The following is a 21,403-nucleotide window of genomic DNA, read 5'->3' as shown; positions in this document are numbered from 1 at the left end:
CTCAAGGGGTATAGTGAGAAAGCAGGAATGGGGTACTGAAGTTGCATGTTCAGCCATGAACTCATTGAATGGCGGTGCAGGCTAGAAAGGCCGAATGGCCTGCTCCTGCACCTATTTTCTATGTTTCTATGAAATATAAAAACAGATCGTAAGAGTTTTTACTGGTACATAAAAAGGAAAAGAGTGGCTAAAGTAAATGTTGGTCCCTTGAAGGATGACACTGGGGAATTAATAATGGAGAACAGGGAAATGGCAGAGTCATTTAACAAATATTTTGTATTGGTCTTTAAGGGGCTGTAGGGAGGGAGGAACTTAATACAATCACTATCACTAATGAAGTAGTACTTGGTAAAATAATGAGACTAAAGGCGGACAAGTCCCCTGGACCTGATGGCTTTCATCCTAGGGTCTTAAAAGAAGTGGCTGCAGAGATAGTGGCTGCATTAGTTGTAACCTACCAAAATTCCCTGGATTCTGGGGCGGTCCCAGCGGAATAGAAAACTGTAAATGTAACACACCTATTTTAAAAAAGTAGGAAACTATAGACCAGTTAGCCTAACGTCTGTCGTTGGGAAAATGCTGAAGTCCATCATTTCCTGACCTGCGAAGCTGTTCTCTTGCAGGTCGGGGGGTCCACAATGTCTCAAGCCCGCCGCTCCAGTTCTTTTATAGCCCGACCTGCGGAGCTGTTCTCTCACAACCACACAGCTTCTTAATCATAACCCCTGTTATGTATGTAAACCTGTAAATACCATGTCTAACCACGAGAGGGCTTATCCCCTGGAGTCCCAAAGGATCCCACAATCCCTTGGGATACCTGTATATAAGGAGGCCTCAAAGGCTGGAGAGACACTCTGAGATCTGTAACAAAGGACTGCGGTCACACCTTACTTTGATCTTGCAGTATCTAGTTTGACTCTTTATTCAAGACATAACAACTGGCAACGAGATACAGATGACGAACCCCACCGCAACAATGCAGAGAACCGTGGGCATCCTGGAGAAATTTTCGGAGGGAGATGATTGGGAAACCTTCGTGGAGCGACTCGACCAATACTTCGTGGCCAACGAGCTGGAAGGAGAAGCGAATGCTGCCAAATGAAGGGCGATCCTCCTCACCGTTTGCGGGGCACCAACGTATGGCCTCATGAAAAACCTGCTCGCTACAGCGAAACCCACAGACAAGTCGTACGATGAGTTGTGCACACTGGTCCGGGAGCATCTAAACCCGAAGGAAAGCGGACTGATGGCGAGGTATCAGTTCTACACGTACAAGAGGTCTGAAGGCCAGGAAGTGGCGAGCTACGTCGCCGAGCTAAGGTGCCTTGCAGGATATTGCGAATTTGAAGGACACTTGCAACACTTGCTCAGGGACTTTTTTGTACTTGGCATTGGTCATGAAGTAATGCTTCGCAAACTTTTGACTGCAGAGACCCCAACCTTGGGTCAAGCCATAGCGATAGCCCAGGCCTTTATTGCTACCAGTGACAATACCAAACAAATTTCTCAGCACACTAGTGCTGCTGCAAGTACTGTGAACAAAGTAATGTTTTCAAATTGAAATGTACAGGGCAGGGCTTACACTCCTGCAGCTGCACGTTCGCAGATAACTCAGAGTGCACCATCAAGGGTGGTGAATACAAGGCCATTAACGCCTTGTTGGCGCTGCGGGGGTGATCATCGTTTCTATTCATGCCGCTTCAAAGGATACGTTTGCAAGGGCAAGAGCTGTGGAACAATGGGACACCTCCAATGTATGTACAAGCGAGCTGCAAACCCTGCTAATCCTGCAAACCACCATGTTGCAGAGGAGGACAGATCCACGGTGGATCACGACGAACCAGAGCCACAGACCGAGGAGGCAGAGGTCTATGGGGTGCACACATTTACCACAAAGTGTCCCCCGATAATGCTGAAGGTTGAATTAAATGAACTTCCGGTGTCCATGGAGCTGGACACGGGCGCAAGCCAGTCCATAATGAGCCAAAAGACTTTAGATAAATCGTGGTGCAACAAGGCTTCAAGGCCAGTCCTGACTCCCATTCGTACCAAACTTAGAGCGTACACAAAGGAACTGATTCCCGTAATTGGCAGTGCTACTGTAAAGGTCTCCTGTGATGGAGTGGTGCACGATTTACCATACTGGGTGGTACCGGGCAATGGCCCCACGCTGTTCGGCAGGAGCTGGTTGGGAAAGATACGCTGGAACTGGGACGACATCTGAGCGCTTTCGTCCGTCGACGACACCTCATGTGCCCAGGTCCTAAGCAAGTTCCCCTCGCTGTTCGAACCAGGTATTGGAAAGTTCCAAGGAGCAAAAGTGCAGATCCATTTGATTCCGGGGGCACGACCCATCCAGCACAAGGCGAGAGCGGTACCTTACATGATGAGAGAGAGGGTGGAAATCGAGCTGGACAGGCTGCAATGAGAAGGCATCATTTCGCCAATCAAATTCAATGAGTGGGCCAGTCCGATTTTGTTCCAGTCCTCAAGGGAGACGGCACCGTCAGAATCTGTGGTGATTACAAAGTAACTATCAATCGTTTCTCCCTGCAGGATTAATGCCCGCTACCAAAGACAGACGACCTAGTTGCGACGCTGGCGGGAGGGAAAATATTCACGAAGCTGGACTTGACCTCAGCCTACATGACGCAGGAGCTGGAGGAATCATCAAAAGGCCTCACCTGCATCAACACGCACAAAGATCTCTTCATTTACAACAGATGTCTGTTTGGGATTCGATCAGCCGCGGCGATATTCCAGAGGAACATGGAAAGCTTGCTGAAGTCGGTCCCGCGCACTGTGGTCTTCCAGGTCGACATCTTGGTTATAGGTCGGGACACCGTCGAACACCTGCAGAACTTGGAGGAGGTTCTTAGCTGGGTTAATCGTGTGGGGCTCTGGCTAAAATGCTCTAAGTGCATTTTCCTGGCGCTTGAAGTGGACTTCCTGGGGAGAAGAATCGTGGCAGACGGCATCAGGCTCAGCGATTCGAAGATGGAGGCAATCAAGAATGCACCGAGACCACAGAACGTGATGGAGCTTCAATCGTTTCTAGGACTCCTGAACTATTTTGTTAACTTCTTACCGGGTCTTAGCACCTTATTAGAACCCCTGCACTCTTTACTGCGTAAAGGAGATGAATGGGTATGGGGTAAAAGCCAAGAAAATGTCTTTGAGAAAGCTAGGAAGTTATGTTCAAACAAATTGTTTGTGTTGTACGATCCATGTAAGTGTTTGGCACTAGCATGTGATGTGTCGTCATACAGGGTCGGGTGTGTATTGCAACAAGCTAATGAATTTGGAAAATTGCAACCGGTTGGTTATGCATCTAGACGTCTGTCTAAGGCTGAGAGGGCCTACAGAATGATCGAAAAAGAAGCGTTAGCGTGCGTTTACGGGTAAAGAAAATGCATCAATATCTGTTCGGGCTTAAATTTGAATTGGAAACTGACCATAAGCCGCTTATATCCCTCTTAAAGGAAGGAGATAAATACGAATGCATCGGCCCGCATCCAGAGATGGGCGCTCACATTGTCCGCATACAACTATGCCATCCGCCACAGGCCAGGTACAGAAAATTGTGCCAATGCTCTCAGTAGGCTGCCATTGCCCACCACGGGTGGAGATGGCACAGCCTGTATATTTAGTTATGATAATGGAAGCAGTCGAGAGTGAGCAATCACCTGTTACTGCCCCACAGATTAGAACGTGGAGGAGCCAGGACCCCTTACTGTCCTTAGTAAAAAAAACTGTTTGCTCCACGGGCGTTGGTCTAGTGTCCAGTTAGAGATGCAGGAAGAAATAAAGCCGTACCAGAGACGTAGAGATGAAATGTCTATACAGGCAATTGTCTCCTATGGGGTAATCGGGTAGTGGTGCCAAAAAAGGGCAGGGACACTTTCATTAATAACCTCCACAGCACCCACCCAGGCATCGTAATGATGAAAGCGATAGCCAGATCCCACGTGTGGTGGCCTGGTTTCGATGCAGACTTAGAGTCCTGTGTGCACAAATGTAATACATGTTCACAGGTAAGCAATGCACCCAGGGAGACGCCACTAAGTTTATGGTCCTGGCCCTCCAAACCGTGGCCAGGGTGCATGTTGACTATTCAGGCCCATTCTTGGAAAAATGTTCTTAGTGGTTGTAGATACGTACTCCAAATAGATTAAATGTGTGATAATGTCGGCAAGCACGTCTGCTGCCACCATTGAAAGCCTACAGGCCATGTTTGCCATGCACGGCCTGCCTGATGTCCTTGTAAGTGACAATGGGCCGTGCTTTACCAGTGCCGAGTTCAAGGAGTTCATGAGCCGCAATGGGATCAAACATGTCACATCTGCCCCGTTTAAACTAGCGTCCAACGGTCAGGCAGAACGAGCAGTTCAAACAATGAAGCAGAGTTTGAAAAGGGTAACTGAAGGCTCACTGCAGACTCGCTTATCCCGAATCCTGCTTAGTTATCGCACAAGACCTCACTCGCTCACTGGGATCCCTCCCGCTGAACTGCTCATGAAAAGGGCAGTTAAGACTAGGCTCTCGTTAGTCCACCCTGATCTACACAAACAAGTCGAGAGCAGGCGGCTTCAACAGAATACATATCATGATCGCGAAATTGAAATAAATGATCCTGTATTTGTGTTGAATTATGGATAAGGTCCAAAGTGGCTCCCTGGCACTGTTTTGGCCAAAGAGGGGAGTAGGGTGTTTGTGGTCAAACTCACAAATGGACTCACCTGCAGGAAACACTTGGACCAAACCAAACTCAGATTTATGGACTATCCAGAACAACCCACAATAGACTACCTTTTTTGACCCTCCAACACACACACAAGTGGCAACCGACCCAGCGGTTGACCATGAAACAGAACCCATCACCCGCAGCAGCCCAGCAGGACTCATCACCCCCAGCAGCCCAGCAAGGTCAGCTGTGCAGCAGCCCAGCGAGGGCCCAACAAACGACTCACCAAAACTAGCATTTGCACCGAGACGATCAACCAGGGAAAGGAAGGCCCCAGATCGACTTTGGGGGAGTGTGCGGGAAGTGTTGTTATGTATGTAAATCTGTAAATCACATGTCTAACCACCAGAGGGCTTATCCCCTGGAGTCCCAAGGATCCCATGATCCCTTGGGAGCACCTGTATATAAGGAGGCCACACAGGCTGGAGAGGCACTCTGAGATCTATAATAAAGGACTATGATCACACCTTACTTTGAGCTTGCTGTATCTAGTCTGACCCTTTATTCAAGACATAACACCCTCTATATTCAAGTCTAGATCATTGATGTACACCACAAAAAGCAAGGGACCTGGTACTGAGTCCTGCGGAAACCCACTGGAAACAGCCTTCGAGTCACAAAAACACCCATCAACCATTACCCTCTGCTTCCTGCCTTTGAGCCAATTTTGGATCCAACTTGCCACTTTGCCCTGGATCCCATGGGCTTTTACTTTCGTGACCAGTCTGCCATGTGGGACATTATCAAAAGCCTTGCTGAAATCCATATACACTACATCAAATGCACTGCCCTCATCGACCCTCCTTGTTACCTCCTCAAAAAATCAATCAACTTAGTCAGACACAACCTTCCCTTAACAAATCCATGCTGATTGTCCTTGATTAATTCGAGTCTTTCTAAATGAAGATTTGTCCTGCCTTTCAGAATTTTTTCCAATAATTTTCCCACCACCGAACTTAGGCTGATTGGCCTATAATTACTCGGTCTATCCCTTTCTCCCTTCTTAAACAAAGGTACCACATTAGCAGTCCTCCAGTCTTCTGGCACCACACCTGAAGCCAGAGAGGATTGGAAAATGATGGTTAAAGCATTTGCTATTTACTCTTTTGCTTCGCTTAACAGCCTGGGATACATTTCATCTGGGCCTGGGGACTTATCCACTTTCAAAGCTGCTAAACCCCTTAATACCTCTTCTCTCACTATTTCATCCAGAAGTTCACACTCCTCCTCCCCGTTAGCAGTGTCTACATCGCCCCCTGTTGTTGGGAATGTTTCCGTGGAGATTAGGAGGTCACACATGTCTCATCATGAAGCCCACCCAAACTACTTGGGAACTTAGTTGTTTCCTGACTCTCAAGGAGCCCGTAAGCCCATTTCTAATTTATTATTGGATGGCTGTCAGTCTGTCCACGATTCCCTTAAGGGAAGGGATTTCTGAGAAAGTAGTTGACTTGCGTTGGGTTACTGAATATGTTACCCAGGCACATTGTGGTGGTGGCCACCTTTATCCTGATATCCTCCCATGATTTAGATGATGCCTAGGGTTAAATCAGCAAATTCTGAAGTGTAGTTAGTGTGTTTCCAGGGTCATTGATTGCTTCTGATCACAGGTATAACTGGTGCTTCAGGCTGGGGTTGGGGGAATCTGTTCTGCAGCTGTTGTATATGTGGAACCTGCCAATGAAATGTGAGGAAGGGCCAAACATCTCAACTCCACTCAGCATGTGGAGAAGTAGGAACTCTCAGGCATTGGAAATTAGTATGAATAACTACACAATACAATTATGTTCATCAACAGTGCCTAAACCATAGATTTTCAAATTGGAATCCCTGGATTTGCAGGTGTCCAGGAATTCCTGAGAGTATCAGATTTCTGTCCATCACAACAGATTTATTTTCTGTATTTGTTGACCTAGCAAGTTATTTATATTGTGATACACTAATAAAAATATTTTCTGCAATTTATATCACTGGTTATCTTTAATACCAGATACTATCTTATGGAGGTTTAGATGTCCCTCAAGGGGGATAGAAACTATTAATAGATTCTATTAATATCCTGCATGGTTCAATCTTACATTAACAAATCCCTATAGCAGCGATTCTACAGTTCAGAGGCAGCTTTGAGATAGCGGCCCGGGTTTTCCGGAGCCTATGACCGCATATGCACAGTGTACGCGGCCGTAAGTATCCTGCAAGTCCTGGGTTTCTGCATGCACGAAAATCCAGAACTGCGATCTGTCAAATTGCAGCTTGACCCATCCTTTGTATGCGCAGGAAATGGACATTTGCTGGCGGAGAATTGGGCTTTTGCCCAACTACTACCCACCGGATGCCCACAAAACTCTTACGCCTGGTAAAAGCAGACGTGTAGGGCCTTCTTTTACCAACGTAAATGCTTAAATAAATATTAATTTAAAAAAATCATTTAAACATTTAAAAATCTTTATTAGTTTAGGTCATTTTTGACCCCTTTAAAAATGTTTACGTTTATTTTTCAAAAAAATTAAATTTGTGTTTTAAATGTTTAGTTAAGTTATATTTTTATTAATTTTAGTTATGCTCATGTATTCTCTACATAAATGGAGTCCCCATAAGCATAATGGGAATCCCCCCCTGGTTGGGCTGACCCACGTGATCCCAGGGATGCTTGTGAGACGCACGCAACCCGGGATACGTGGGCCTTTACAAGGCGTACGCCTACAGGCCCAGGACTGCAAGAGTCCGAAGATACGGAGGCATCAGGTAGGTGCGTACTTTACCTGTGGATCGGAGGCCTCCGACCGTAATTTCAGGTCCAGAATATTTCCGCCATTCATATCCACTCAAACTACAGTATAAGCTCTCTTACTTTGGTCCATTATATATTCTGACAGCCAGTTCTTTGTGAATGTTCATCATCTATAATGAACACATGTAAAATGTCAGTGTGACAGGTGGAAGTGTAAAAATGACAACTCCGCGGAGTCTGCATTCTGAGGCTGAACGTGGCTCTACAATTTGGTTTAAACTTATAGATTATTCATTGCTCATTATCAGGGTGTCGATATTTGTGAATGACCAAGCAAATGTAGTGCAACACTGCATCTTTATAATATGCATACTCTGCTATTCTGTGGTAACTGAAATTTAATGTAACCTTGGTGACAATTTCATGATTTTTTTGTGTTCTTTATATATTTAACTAGCAATTTTCATACAGTTTTCAAATATTTATTTTCTGCTGTGCAGGATGGTTTTTTCTACTCCTTGGTGTATGATCCCTCACAGAAAACACTGCTAGCAGACAAAGGAGAAATACGAGTCGGCACTCGATATCAAGCAGATATTTCAGACATGCTGAATGAAGGTAAGAATGTTGTTTCTTTGTACCACATGAACCAATATCTTTAAGAGGAAATTGCATTGTATTCGCACAGCTCATAAACCTAAAGACCAGCTTTATTATATAACCAGCTTTAATTTTGAGAATTGCAGCACTATTTTAATGTTTCATAATAAGTTTACTTTTATAAAATAGCACCAATGTTTTAGTTTGTTATAAATATAATTAGAAAAGTCTGGTGATCATTTTTGTTAAGTATTACATGAAAGTGATTTAATGATTTGATTATACCAAATGATTAAATCACTTTCTCATAATACTTACAAAAATGATCACCAACAAGAGAATGCTGAACTATAATGCTAAAATCGTGGTATACCAGGAAGATGAAAAATGCTTAAAACTGTATAGTGTCCTGGTCAGCATTTCTGACTACCGCTTATGCTTTGGAAGAGGTGCAGGAAGAGCCTCAGGCCTGATGCTTAATGTCAGTTGACTGAATTATGAGATAAGAGAAACTTGGGCTCTTCTTTGAAAGAAGGCAATGTAAATGGGGACCTTATGGAGGTATATAAGGTGAAAATGCTATAGCAAATAAAATCTGGAACACTACGTCAAATAACACAGTGACATAGGGCCAGGAAGCACAAGTTCAAGCTATTGAAATGAAAATGTATGGCCGATATCGGGAAACTCTTCACCCGTAGAGTGATCATTAATGGTTTGGACTTCAAAGTAAAGTAATGGAGATAACTTTTCCTGGAGCCATTAAAACATAGCTGGATACTATAATTGTTTGAGGGACAGGAGGCTGTTTCTCGATGGATTAACTAACATGGGTCAGTTGGCTTACCTCTTAGCTATTTTCATAGAATCATAGAAATTTACAGCATGGAAGGAGGCCATTTTGGCCCATCGTGTCCGCGCCGGCCGGCCATGAGCTGTCCACCCTAATCTCATTTTCCAGCTCTTGGTCCGTAGCCCTGTAGGTTACGGCACTTTAAGTGCACATCCAAGTATTTTTTAAATGTGGTGAGGGTTTCTGTCTCTACCACCCTTTCAGGCAGTGAGTTCCAGACCCCTACCACCCCCTGGGTAAAGAAAGTTCCCTTCATATCTCCTCTCTACCTCCCCCCAGTTACTTTAAATCTATGCCCTCTGGTTGTTGACCCCTCTGCCAAGGGAAACAGGTCCTTCATAGCCACTCTATGCAGACTCCTCATAATTTTATACACCTCAATCAGGTCTCCCCTCAGCCTCCTCTGTTCCAAAGAAAACAGACTCAGCTTCCCAAATTGGGGAAAAGCTAACTTTGCTAAGTTGAGAAGTGATTTGGTCTCAGTGGACTGGAAACAGCTACTTGTAGGTAAATCAGTGTCAAAACAGTGGGAGGCATTCAAGGAGGAGATCCGGAGGGCTCAAGCCAAACATGTGCCGGAAAAGAAAAAGAGTGGGAATAACAATTCTAGAGCCCCCTGGATGTCTAGGGACTTGCAGGGGAGAATAAAGAAAAAAAAGGGAAGCTTATGTCATATACCGACAGCTGAATACTGTAGCATCTCCGGAGGAATATAGAAAGTTCAGAGGTGAAATTAAAAAGGATATTGGGAAAGCAAAGAGAGAGCATGAAAAATTCTTGGCCAGTAAAATCAAGGAAAACCCAAAGATTTTCTACAAATATATTAAGAGCAAGAAGATAACTAAAGAAAGGTTAGAGCCTATTAGAGACCATGAGGGTAATCTGTGTGTGCTGTGTATGGAGGTGGATGTGGGTATGGTTCTTAATGAATACTTTGCGCCTGTTTTCACAAATGGAAAGGGGCAATGCAGATACTCCTATTGAGGGTGTGAAATTCTGGATGAAATAAACATAGTGAGAGAGGAGGTATCAAAGGTCCACAGGCTTTGAAAGTTGATAAGTCCCCAGGCCTGGATGAAATGCATCCCAGTCTGTTGAGCGAAGCAAAAGAGGAAATAGCAGAGACCTTGACCATCATTTTCCAGTCAATCCTCTTTGGATTCAGGCATGATGCCGGAGGACTGGAGGATTGCTAAAGTGGTATCCTTGTTTAAGAAGGGAGAAAGGGATAGGCTGAGTAATTACAGGTCTGTCAGCCTAACCTCAGTGGTGGAAAAATTATTGGAAAAAAATCCTGAAGGATTCAAGTAGATCCTGATTGGATCCTGAAGAGGATAACCTCTTGTTAGCTGTCACAGATACGATGGTAAGTACTTCAGGGAATCTAATACAGTCAGAGTGGTCTCCCAGACTAGTTTTGATCGCCTGAATGGGTCAGAGAGGAATTTTCCCGGATTTCTTTTCCCCAATTGGCCTGGGTTTTTATCTTTTTTTTGCCTCTCCCAGGAGATCGCATGGCTCGGGTTGGGATGGAGTTAAAATGTTGCGATACATGAGGTATCGCAGTTGTGTGGGGTGGACTGGTTGGGCCAGATGCTCTTTACCTGTCCGCCATTGTTCATTGTTCATAGATTTATATGTAACCTTCAGGGCTGCTGACCGAGGGCTGTGTGGGTCTTTGTTGGCTGGCGTGGCCGCCTCCTGCGCTGTAAATTTCAATGTTTCTATCTCCAATCTTTCCTCATAGCCAAAGTTATCAGTCCAGGCAACATTCTTGTAAATCTCCTCTGCACCCTTTCCAGTGCAATCACATCTTTTTTCTAATGTTGTGACCAGAACTGTACACAGTGCTCCAGCTGCAGCCTAACCAGTGTTTTATACAGTTCAAGCATAACGTCCTTGCTCTTGTATTCCATGCCTCGACTAATAAAGGCAAGTATTCCTTATGCCTTCTTAGCCACCTTATCTACCTGGCCTGCTACCTTCAGGGATCTGTGGACCTGCACTCCAAGGTCCCTTTGTTTCTCTACACTTTTCAGTGTCATACCATTTAATGTGTATTCCCTTGGCTTGTTGGATGACCCCAAATGCATTACCTTAAACTTATTCGGATTGAATTCCATTTGCCACTGTTCTGCCCACCTGACCAGTTCATTGATATCTTCCAGCAATCTGCAGCTTTCTTCTCCATTATCAACCACACAGCCTATTTTAGTGTCATCTGCAAACTTCTTAATCATACCCCCAACATTCAAGTCCAAGTCATTGATATATACCACAAAAAGCAAGAGATCCAACACTGAGCCCTGCGGAACCCCACTGGATACAGCTTTCAAGTCTCAAAAACACCCATCCACCATTATCCTTTGCTTCCTGCCTCTGAGCCAATTTTGCATCCAACTTGCCCTGGATCCCATGGGCTTTTACTTTCGTGACCAATCTGCCATGTGGGAAGTTACCAAAAGCTTTGTTAAAATCCATATACACTACATCAAACGCATTACACTCATCGACCCTCCTGGTTACCTTCTCGAAAAGTTCAATCAAGTTAGTCAGACATGACATTCCCTTAACAAATCCATGCTGACTATCCTTGATTAATCTATGACTTACCAAATGAAGATTTATCCTGTCCCTCAGGATTTTTTCCAATAATTTTCCCACCACTGAGGTTAGGCTGACTGGCCTGCAATGACTCGGTCTATCCCTTTCTCCCTTTTTAAACAAAGGTACAATATTAGCAGTCCTCCAGTCCTCTGGCACCACACTTATAGCCAGAGAGAATTGGAAAATGTTGTGAGCTTGATGCTTTTGAAGAACATTCTTAAAAATTCTGATAGTGGGAAATGGAGAGATCTATGACAGCAATTGTAGAGTAGTACAGCACAGAGGAGACCATTCTGCCCATCAAGCCGGCTCTTTCGAAGAGCAATCCATTTAGTCCCACTCCCTTTCCCCATATATCCCTGCAATTTTTTGTGCTTCAAGTATTCAATTCTCTTTTGAAGGCTACTACTGAATCTGCATCCACCACCCTATTGGGCAGTGTATTCCAGATCCTAACCACTCGTGTAAAAAAGTTTTTCCTCATGTCGCCTCTGGTTCATTTGCCAATCAACTTAAATCTGTGCCCTCTGATTATCGACCCTTCAGCCATTGGAAACAATTTCTCTTTATTTACTCTATCTGAACCCTTCATGATTTTAAACACCTCGATCAAATCTCCTCTTAGCCTTCTCTGCACTGAGAAGAACAACCTCATAACTGCAATCCCTCATCCCTGGGACCATTCTAGTAAATCTCTTCTGTATCCTCTCCAAAACCTTCATCGTGTAAGAATTGGTGCAAAAAAGGCATTAGTTCTGTGTTTTTTTGACATTTACTGAGCAAAAGCAGTTGAATATTATAAGAAAATGAAATGTACACGTAAAAATTCTCAATCTTTACAAGTTGGTTCCTAATGAAATCAGTATAAGCTGTAGAAGTTTAGGAGTAAAATGTATCTGGCACTAATGGATAAGCTTGGTTTTGATTCTATTGTAAAGAAAAATAACCATGTTCCTACAAGTGAGTTTACTGCTTTTGTACATGAGGCTGACAGCTGGGTCAGCCCTCTGTGAAATGCCTTGGAATGTTTCTTTCTTTAAAGATGCTTTATCAATAAAACATGTAAGGTACAATGTCTTGACAGTTACATGAAATTCCAACAAAAACAATTGCATTATATATTACCTTTAATGTTGATAAACATCCTAAAGTGCCTCATAGAGGCTTTAGGTAAAAATAAAGTTTAGCTATGGGAATTAGCATGTCCAATTACTTGGCAAGTTTAATACTATGTTTGTCATGTGCTACTGATGCTGCAAACATTTTTATTTTACCACTGGCTAATACTGCATGTCTAGTGAATGGAAGTCCTTTGAAATAATCTCATAAGAACATAAGAACATAAGAATTAGGAACAGGAGTAGGCCATCTAGCCCCTTGAGCCTGCTCCGCCATTCAACAAGATCATGGCTGATCTGGCCGTGGACTCAGCTCCACTTACCCGCCCATTCCCCGTAACCCTTAATTCCCTTATTGGTTAAAAATCTATCTATCTGTGATTTGAATACATTCAATGAGCTAGCCTCAGCTGCTTCCTTGGGCAGAGAATTCCACAGATTCACAACCCTCTGGGAGAAGAAATTCCTTCTCAACTCGGTTTTAAATTGGCTCCCCCGTATTTTGAGGCTGTGCCCCCTAGTTCTAGTCTCCCCGACCAGTGGAAACAATCTCTCTGCCTCTATCTTGTCTATCCCTTTCATTATTTTAAATGTTTCTATAAGATCACCCCTCATCCTTCTGAACTCCAACGAGTAAAGACCCAGTCTACTCAGATCATCATAAGGTAACCCCCTCATCTCCGGAATCGGCCTAGTGAATCATCTCTGTACCCCCTCCAAGGCTAGTATACCCTGCCTTAAGTAAGGTGACCAAAACTGCACGCAGTACTCAGGTGCGGCCTCACCAATACCCTGTACAGTTGCAGCAGGACCTCCCTGCTTTTGTACTCCATCCCTCTCGCAATGAAGGCCAACATTCCATTTGCCTTCCTGATTACCTGCTGCACCTGCAAACTAACTTTTTGGGATTCATGCACCATGACCCCCAGGTCCCTCTGCACCGCAGCATGTTGTAATTTCTCCCCATTCAAATAATATTCCCTTTTACTGTTTCTTTTTCCCCCCCAAGGTGGATGACCTCACATTTTCCGACATTGTATTCCATCTGCCAAACCTTAGCCCATTCGCTTAACCTATATAAATCTCTTTGCAGCCTCTCTGTGTCCTCTACACAACCCGCTTTCCCACTAATCTTTGTGTCATCTGCAAATTTTGTTACACCACACTCTGTGCCCTCTTCCAGGTCATCTATGTATATTGTAAACAGTTGTGGTCCCAGCACCGATCCCTGTGGCACACCACTAACCACCAATTTCCAACCCGAAAAGGACCCATTTATCCCGACTCTCTGCTTTCTGTTAGCCGCCAATTCTCGATCCATGCTAATACATTTCCTCTGACTCCGCGTACCTTTATCTTCTGCAGTAACCTTTTGTGTGGCACCTTATCGAATGCCTTTTGGAAATCTAAATACACCACATCCATCGGTACACCTCTATCCACCATGCTCGTTATATCCTCAAAGAATTCCAGTAAATTAGTGAAACATGATTTCCCCTTCATGAATCCATGTTGCGTCTGCTTGATTGCACTATTCCTATCTAGATGTCCCGCTATTTCTTCCTTAATGATAGCTTCAAGCATTTTCCCCACTACAGATGTTAAACTACCCTGCCTATAGTTACCTGCCTTTTGTCTGCCCCCTTTTTTAAACAGAGGCGTTACATTAGCTGCTTTCCAATCCGCTGGTACCTCCCCAGAGTCCAGAGAATTTTGGTAGATTATAACGAATGCATCTGCTATAACTTCCGCCATCTCTTTTAATACCCTGGGATGCATTTCATCAGGACCAGGGGACTTGTCTACCTTGAGTCCCATTAGCCTGTCCAGCACTACCCCCCTAGTGATGGTGATTATCTCAAGGTCCTCCCTTCCCATATTCCCATGACCAGCAATTTTTGGCATGGTTTTTGTGTCTTCCACTGTGAAGACCGAAGCAAAATAATTGTTTAAGGTCTCAGATTTCCACATTTCCCATTATTAAATCCCCCTTCTCATCTTCTAAGGGACCAACATTTACTTTAGTCACTCTTTTCCGTTTTATATATCGATAAAAGCTTTTACTATCTGTTTTTATGTTTTGCGCAAGGTTACTTTCGTAATCTATCTTTCCTTTCTTTATTGCTTTCTAAGCCATTCTATGCTGTCGTTTAAAATTTTCCCAATCTTCTAGTTTCCCACTAACCTTGGCCACCTTATACGCATTGGTTTTTAATTTGATACTCTCCTTTATTTCCTTGGTTATCCACGGCTGGTTATCCCTTCTCTTACCGCCCTTTTTCACTGGAATATATTTTTGTTGAGCACTATGAAAGAGCTCCTTAAAAGTCCTCCACTGTTCCTCAATTGTGCCACCGTTTAGTCTGTGTTCCCAGTCTACTTTAGCCAACTCTGCCCTCATCCCCCTGTAGCCCTTTTGTTTAAGCATAGTACGCTCGTTTGAGACACTACTTCCTCACCCTCAATCTGTATTACAAATTCAACCATACTGTGATCACTCATTCCGAGAGGATCTTTTACTAGAAGATCGTTTATTATTCCTGTTTCATTACACAGGACCAGATCTAAGATAGCTTGCTCCCTTGTAGGTTCTGTAACATACTGTTCTAAGAAACAATCCCGTATGCATTCTATGAATTCCTTCTCCAGGCTACCCCGTGCGATTTGATTTGACCGATCGATATGTAGGTGCTGACATTAGGGCTGTTGTCTCTGGTTAATGGTTGCTCAGCAAGCCATTTCTGTTTGTTTTATACTGCTTGATCAGTACAAGTTAATTGTATACAGAACCAGTTAAGAAAAAGTGGCAAAGAAATGTGAGTAATTTAGAAAGATACTGAAAAATGGTTGTTTTTGACATCAAAATGTTTTGTACATCTTTGCAGAATGTTTGAAGATTGTATTTTTAATCAAGTAATGAAGTAGTGGATGAAATCTTAGATAACACTTTCCATATCTCCAAACCCAAAGCTGCCTCTCTGCTGATGGAAACAACATGTTTACTGAAAGAAAAACCGACTGGAGCTGCTCAATTCCAGATTGGTTCCGTGGTAATCAACTTAAGTCATGAATAAATTTGTCTAATTTTGGCTTATAATTTTGTCATACCATGCATTATGAAATTAATGCAAGCTCTACTTTGTCACTCAATCATAAATGGTTCAGTATGTTGTTATAATTGCCCCATGTACAGTCGAGCATCCTTTACAAAATCAATGATTTATGGAACTAACAGCGTAATTCTGGCACAGGCACGATGGGCTGAATGGCCTACCTCTGTGCTGTAAATTTCTATGATTCTAAAAGCACTAAAATGTAATGTTACTTGATCAGATAGGTTCTGGACTTAATTTTGTGTTGAACATTTTTACCTGAAGTAGTAATTTTTTTTTAAAGTCCCAGCTTGCGTTGCAAAATGAATTAAATTTTTTTATTTTTCTATAAAAATATTAATAAAGTTGCTTGAACAAAGTGCAGCTGCAAGAAAATGTTATGCTGTTTCTCGCTCAAAAAAGGTATTAGCTTGAGCTGTTTAATACCTTGTTTATCAAAGGGAGCCCAATCATCAAAACAGGGTGGTCTTGGTCTCGTGTCCTATAAAAACACACATAATTTAGAACATCGATAATAAACAAAAACATCTTTAAAAATGCCATTATTATAAAATTGGAGCATTCACAATTTCTGCTTGTCATCTAAACCCATGTTGCTTTAGAGAATTATGCAACTACTGTTGAGTGGGATTGCTATTACCCTTTCATTATCTTGTAATAATATGCTTTAAAAAATGATTATAAAAAAATAATTAATTTTAAAGGAAACAAGAAGTATAAACCATTTGCTGCTATTACTAGAACATTAAGAAAACGTGGCTACAGGAAAAGGACATTGGGCCCAACAATCCCATTCAATACTGATGTTTTCATGATGAATTGAGCCATTGTTATGTTGTGGTGATTAAATTCGGATTACCGCCCCCGACAGCAAGTGGAGTGCAAAATAATGGGCTCCATTTGCTTTGTGGGGTGCGAGCGGGGCGGAAAGACTCAGAGAGGGGCACAGCGCTATGCGATTTAATTTTGTTACAAGACACCACCTCCCTGTTGAATTTTGTCCCGTGAGCAGCCGACAGCTGGCAGTGCCTGGCGCAGCTTCAGGGGATGCTACCGAATTTTCACTCCGGGATGAAAACGGATCGCTGCTCATGGTGATGACGTCAATACTGGCGGAGTGGAGCGTTATTGGTTACTGCCACCGCTAAACTTCTGTGGAATTTCGCAGGAGTCGTTAGTGGCGCCGTGCCCAGGTGAAAAGTCATTTGCACCCTGTTAGGGCCTCCAAATGGAAACATCCCGAATTTCTCCCTTTTGTTTAATGTGCAAGTCAATTTACTCCCATTTTAATAGTTTTATCATCTCCGGTAGCTATTTCTCCAACTGCATTATAATGATCACTCTTCACTTACCATGCCAATTCTTGGAATAAATATCCTATTATTTAATTTCCATGTTTAACTGTTTGCCACTGTTTCCAGTTTGCTCCATTGTTGCATTGTAGCCTTAATACTGATACAGAGACAGTCACAAAAATGGTGAGAGTGACCAGCTTTAGAATGATGTGCTTTATTCTCAGCAGAAAGTTCAATGCAGTGTTGTAATAATATGTTAATTAATAAGTGAATTGTGTGCCAGAGAGCTAAAATACTTCAAAAATCTGGGAACCAGTTTGATTATTTCATGATTACTGGAATCGATCTTTTAAAGTTCTTTACATTGATTACAGCAGAAAGCATCTGGTATTTGCCGTAGTTTACTGATTTTTGAAAGAACCCAATATATACCTCATGAATATCAAATTGGTATTGATGACTTTGACAAGTGAAAAATTCACCAGTGCTGTTTACTCTTCAAGAAGACTTGCACAGTGTGGATTTAAGGATGTTTACTGTCTTCTCTGCTCATTCAAACACACAACATGAATTAGTAGTTGCCATGGCCCATATGTTAATTTATGATTTAGCTGAGACCAAACAGTAGTAGTGAGGTTGGGGACAGCATCAAACAAGAAATTAGGGATGTGTGCAATAAAGGTACAGCAGTTATCATGGGTGACTTTAATCTACATATAGATTGGGCTAACCAAACTGGTAGCAATGCGGTGGGGGAGGATTTCCTGGAGTGTATTAGGGATGGTTTTCTAGACCAATATGTCGAGGAACCAACTAGAGGGCTGGCCATCCTAGACTGGGTGATGTGTAATGAGAAAGGACTAATTAGCAATCTTGTTGTGTGAGGCCCCTTGGGGAAGAGTGACGATAATATGGTAGAATTCTTTATTAAGATGGAGAGTGACACAGCTAATTCAGAGACTAGGATCCTGAACTTAAAGAAAGGTAACTTCGATGGTATGAGACGTGAATTGGTTAGAATAGACTGGCGAAAGATACTTAAAGGGGTGATGGTGGATAGGCAATGGCAAACATTTAAAGATCACATGGATGAACTTCAACAATTGTACATCCCTGTCTGGAGTAAAAATAAAACGGGGAAGGTGGCTCAACCGTGACTAACAAGGGAAATTAGGGATAGTGTTAAATTCAAGGAAGAAGCATATAAATTGGCCAGAAAATGCAGCAAACCTGAGGACTGGGAGAAATTTAGAATCCAGCAGAGGAGGACAAAGGGTTTAATTAGGAGGGGGAAAATAGAGTATGAGAGGAAGCTTGCTGTGAACATAAAAACTGACTGCAAAAGCTTCTATAAATATGTGAAGAGGAAAAGATTAGTGAAGACAAACGTAGGTCCCTTGCAGTCAGAATCAGGTGAACTTATAATGGGGAACAAAGAAATGGCAGACCAATTGAACAAATACTTTGGTTCTGTCTTCACTAAGGAAGACACAAATAATGTTCCGGAAATACTAGGGGAATGAGGATCTAGCGAGATGGAGGAACTGAAGGAAATCCTTTTTAGCCAGGAAATTGTGTTGGGGAATTGATGGGATTGAAGGCCGATAAATCCCCAGGGCCTGATAGTCTACATCCCAGAGTACTTAAGGAAGTGGCCCTAGAAATAGTGAATGCATTGGTGATCATTTTCCAACAGTCTATCGACTCTGGATCAGTTCCTATGGACGGGAGGGTAGCTAATGCAACACCACTTTTTTAAAAAAAGGAGAGAGAAAACGGGAAATTATAGACCGGTTAGCCTGATATCAGTAGTGGGGAAAATGTTGGAATCAATTATTAAAGATGAAATAGCAGCGCATTTGGAAAGCAGTGACAGGATCGGTCCAAGTCAGCATGGATTTATGAAAGGGAAATCCTGCTTGACAAATCTTCTCGAATTTTTTGAGGATGTAACTAGTAGAGTGGACAAAGGAGAACTGGTGGATGTGGTGTATTTGGACTTTCAAAAGGCTTTTGACAAGGTCCCACACAAGAGATTGGTGTGCAAAATTAAAGCACATGGTATTAGGGGTAATGTATTGATGTGGATAGAGAACTGGTTTGCAGACAGGAAGCAGAGAATCGGGATAAATGGGTCCTTTTCAGAATGGCAGGCAGTGACTAGTGGAGTGCCGCAGGGCTCAGTGCTGGGACCACAGCGATTTATAATATACATCAGTGATTTAGATGAAGGAATTGAGAGTAATATCTCCAAGTTTGCAGATGACACTAAGCTGGGTGACGGTGTGAGCTGTGAGAAGGACGCTAAGAGGCTGCAGGGTGACTTGGACAGGTTAGGTGAGTGGGAAAATGCATGGCAGATGCAGTATAATGTAGATAAATGTGAGGTTATCCACTTTGGTGGCAAAAACGTGAAGGCAGAATATTATCTGAATGGCGGCAGATTAGGAAAATGGGAGGTGCAACGCGACCTGGGTGTCATGGTACATCAGTCATTGAAAGTTGGTATGTAGGTACAGCAGGTGGTGAAGAAGGCAAATGGCATGTTGGCCTTCATAGCGAGAGGATTTGAGTATAGGAGCAGGGAGGTCTTACTGCAGTTGTACAGTGCCTTGGTGATGCCACACCTTGAGTGCAGCGAGGGTTCACCAGACTGATTCCTGGGATGACAGGACTGACATATGAGGAGAGACTGGATAGACTGGGCCTATATTCACTGGAGTTTAGAAGAATGAGAGGGATTCTCATAGAAACATATAAAATTCTGCCGGGATTGGACAGGTTAGATGCAGGAAGAATGTTCCCGATGTTGGGGGAGTCCAGAATCAGGGGACATAGTCTTAAGGATAAGGGGTAAGCCATTTAGGACTGAGATGAGGAGAAACTTCTTCACTCAGAGAGTTGTTAACCTGTGGAATTCTCTTACGCAGATAGTTGTTGATGCTAGTTCGTTAGATATATTCAAGAGGGAGTTGGATATGGCCCTTATGGCTAAAGGGATCAAGGGGTATGGAGAGAAAGCAGGAAAGGCGTACTGAGATGAATGATCAGCCATGATCTTATTGAATGGTGGTGCAGGCTCAAAAAGCCGAATGGCCTACTCCTGCACCTATTTTCTATATTTCTATGTTTCTATGCAAATATCTTTGGCTGGACTATGTGTTTTAGCAGAATAATATAATACTTCAGGTACCATACGAGCTTGCACAAAAGAAAAGTATCTGCTTTCCTTATTTGTCAGTACCTTAAATATATAAGTAAAAACTTGTGAATATTTTATTGGATTCCAAGGAGCCAAACTCTAATAAAGTGTCATTTCTCACTTACGGACTTGTACTGAGAATTATTTTAGAGAAATATTGATGCTGAAGGCAAATACCGATACTGAGTTCTGATGGTGTTCGCTTGGTTCAGTTGGTAGTATTCTCACTTGAGTCACAGGGTTGTGGGTTCAAGCCCCATTACAGGGCTGAGGATTTACCAGTGAAATATTAAATGAATGCTGCATTGTCAGGACATGAAACCGAGGGTGGATGTAAATGATTCCATATCATTGCTCAATGAAGAGTAGGGAATTCTCTGAGTGAAGGCAACATTTCTCTTTCAACCAACATCTTGCATTTACATAATGCCTTTCAGCCCCTCGAGCCTGTATCCCCATTCTATTAGATCACAGCTAATCTATAGCTCAACTCCATTTAGCTGACTTTGATCTTTATCCCTTGATATCCTTAGCTAACAAAAGTATATTGGCCCAGAATTTACAGTGGGTAATGACTGTGACTGTCAGCGTTTTCTGTCATTACCCCTCTGAAACGGACCACAACTTCAGGATTTAGCGCATGCGCACCTAAACACGAAAATCCTGAAGTTGCGGGCAGTCATTCAGAGCTCTGACACAGGCTGTCCCCCCAATCCCACACCAATACCCTGCAAGCAGTGTTAAATACCCCATTGACTGTTAGACCTTGTTGGAATAGATGAAACTGGGTTTAAAGTGTATTGACTGCTTAGCAAATGTTCTGGCCCTGAAAAACTAATTTTTATATTTGTGGAGTGTCAATTTTTAAAAATTCGTTTCTGGGTTGTGGACGTCACTGGCAAGGCTAGCATTTATTACCCATCCCTAATTGCCCTTGAGAAGGCGGAGGTGAGATCCTTCTTGAACTGTTGTCGTCCGTGTGGTGAAAGTACTCCGACAGTGCTGTTAGGGAGGTAGCTCTAGGATTTTAGAGTCATAGAAATTTACAGCACGGAAGGAGGCCATTTCGGCCCATTGTGTCCGAGCCGGCCGAAAAAGAGTTACCCAGCCTAATCCCACTTTCCAGCTCTTGGTCCGTAG

The 21,403-nt window shown here is 43.0% G+C and overlaps 1 protein-coding gene across 1 annotated transcript in view; it reads left to right on the top strand.

The window, feature by feature from the left end:
- Positions 1-21,403, top strand: part of LOC139273064 (metastasis-associated protein MTA3-like) — a 355,482-nt gene that overhangs the window by 135,269 nt on the left and 198,810 nt on the right. The window contains exon 6 of the mRNA XM_070889376.1: positions 7,976-8,093. Coding sequence (XP_070745477.1) covers positions 7,976-8,093 — 118 coding nt within the window. The remainder of the gene's footprint in view (positions 1-7,975; positions 8,094-21,403) is intronic.

Source organism: Pristiophorus japonicus, chromosome 9 (assembly GCF_044704955.1).
Source record: "Pristiophorus japonicus isolate sPriJap1 chromosome 9, sPriJap1.hap1, whole genome shotgun sequence".
In the NCBI taxonomy this organism is placed as follows: Eukaryota; Metazoa; Chordata; class Chondrichthyes; family Pristiophoridae; genus Pristiophorus; species Pristiophorus japonicus.
The sequence above is the reverse complement of the archived record's forward strand: the minus strand, read 5'-3'. Positions and strand labels throughout refer to the sequence as shown.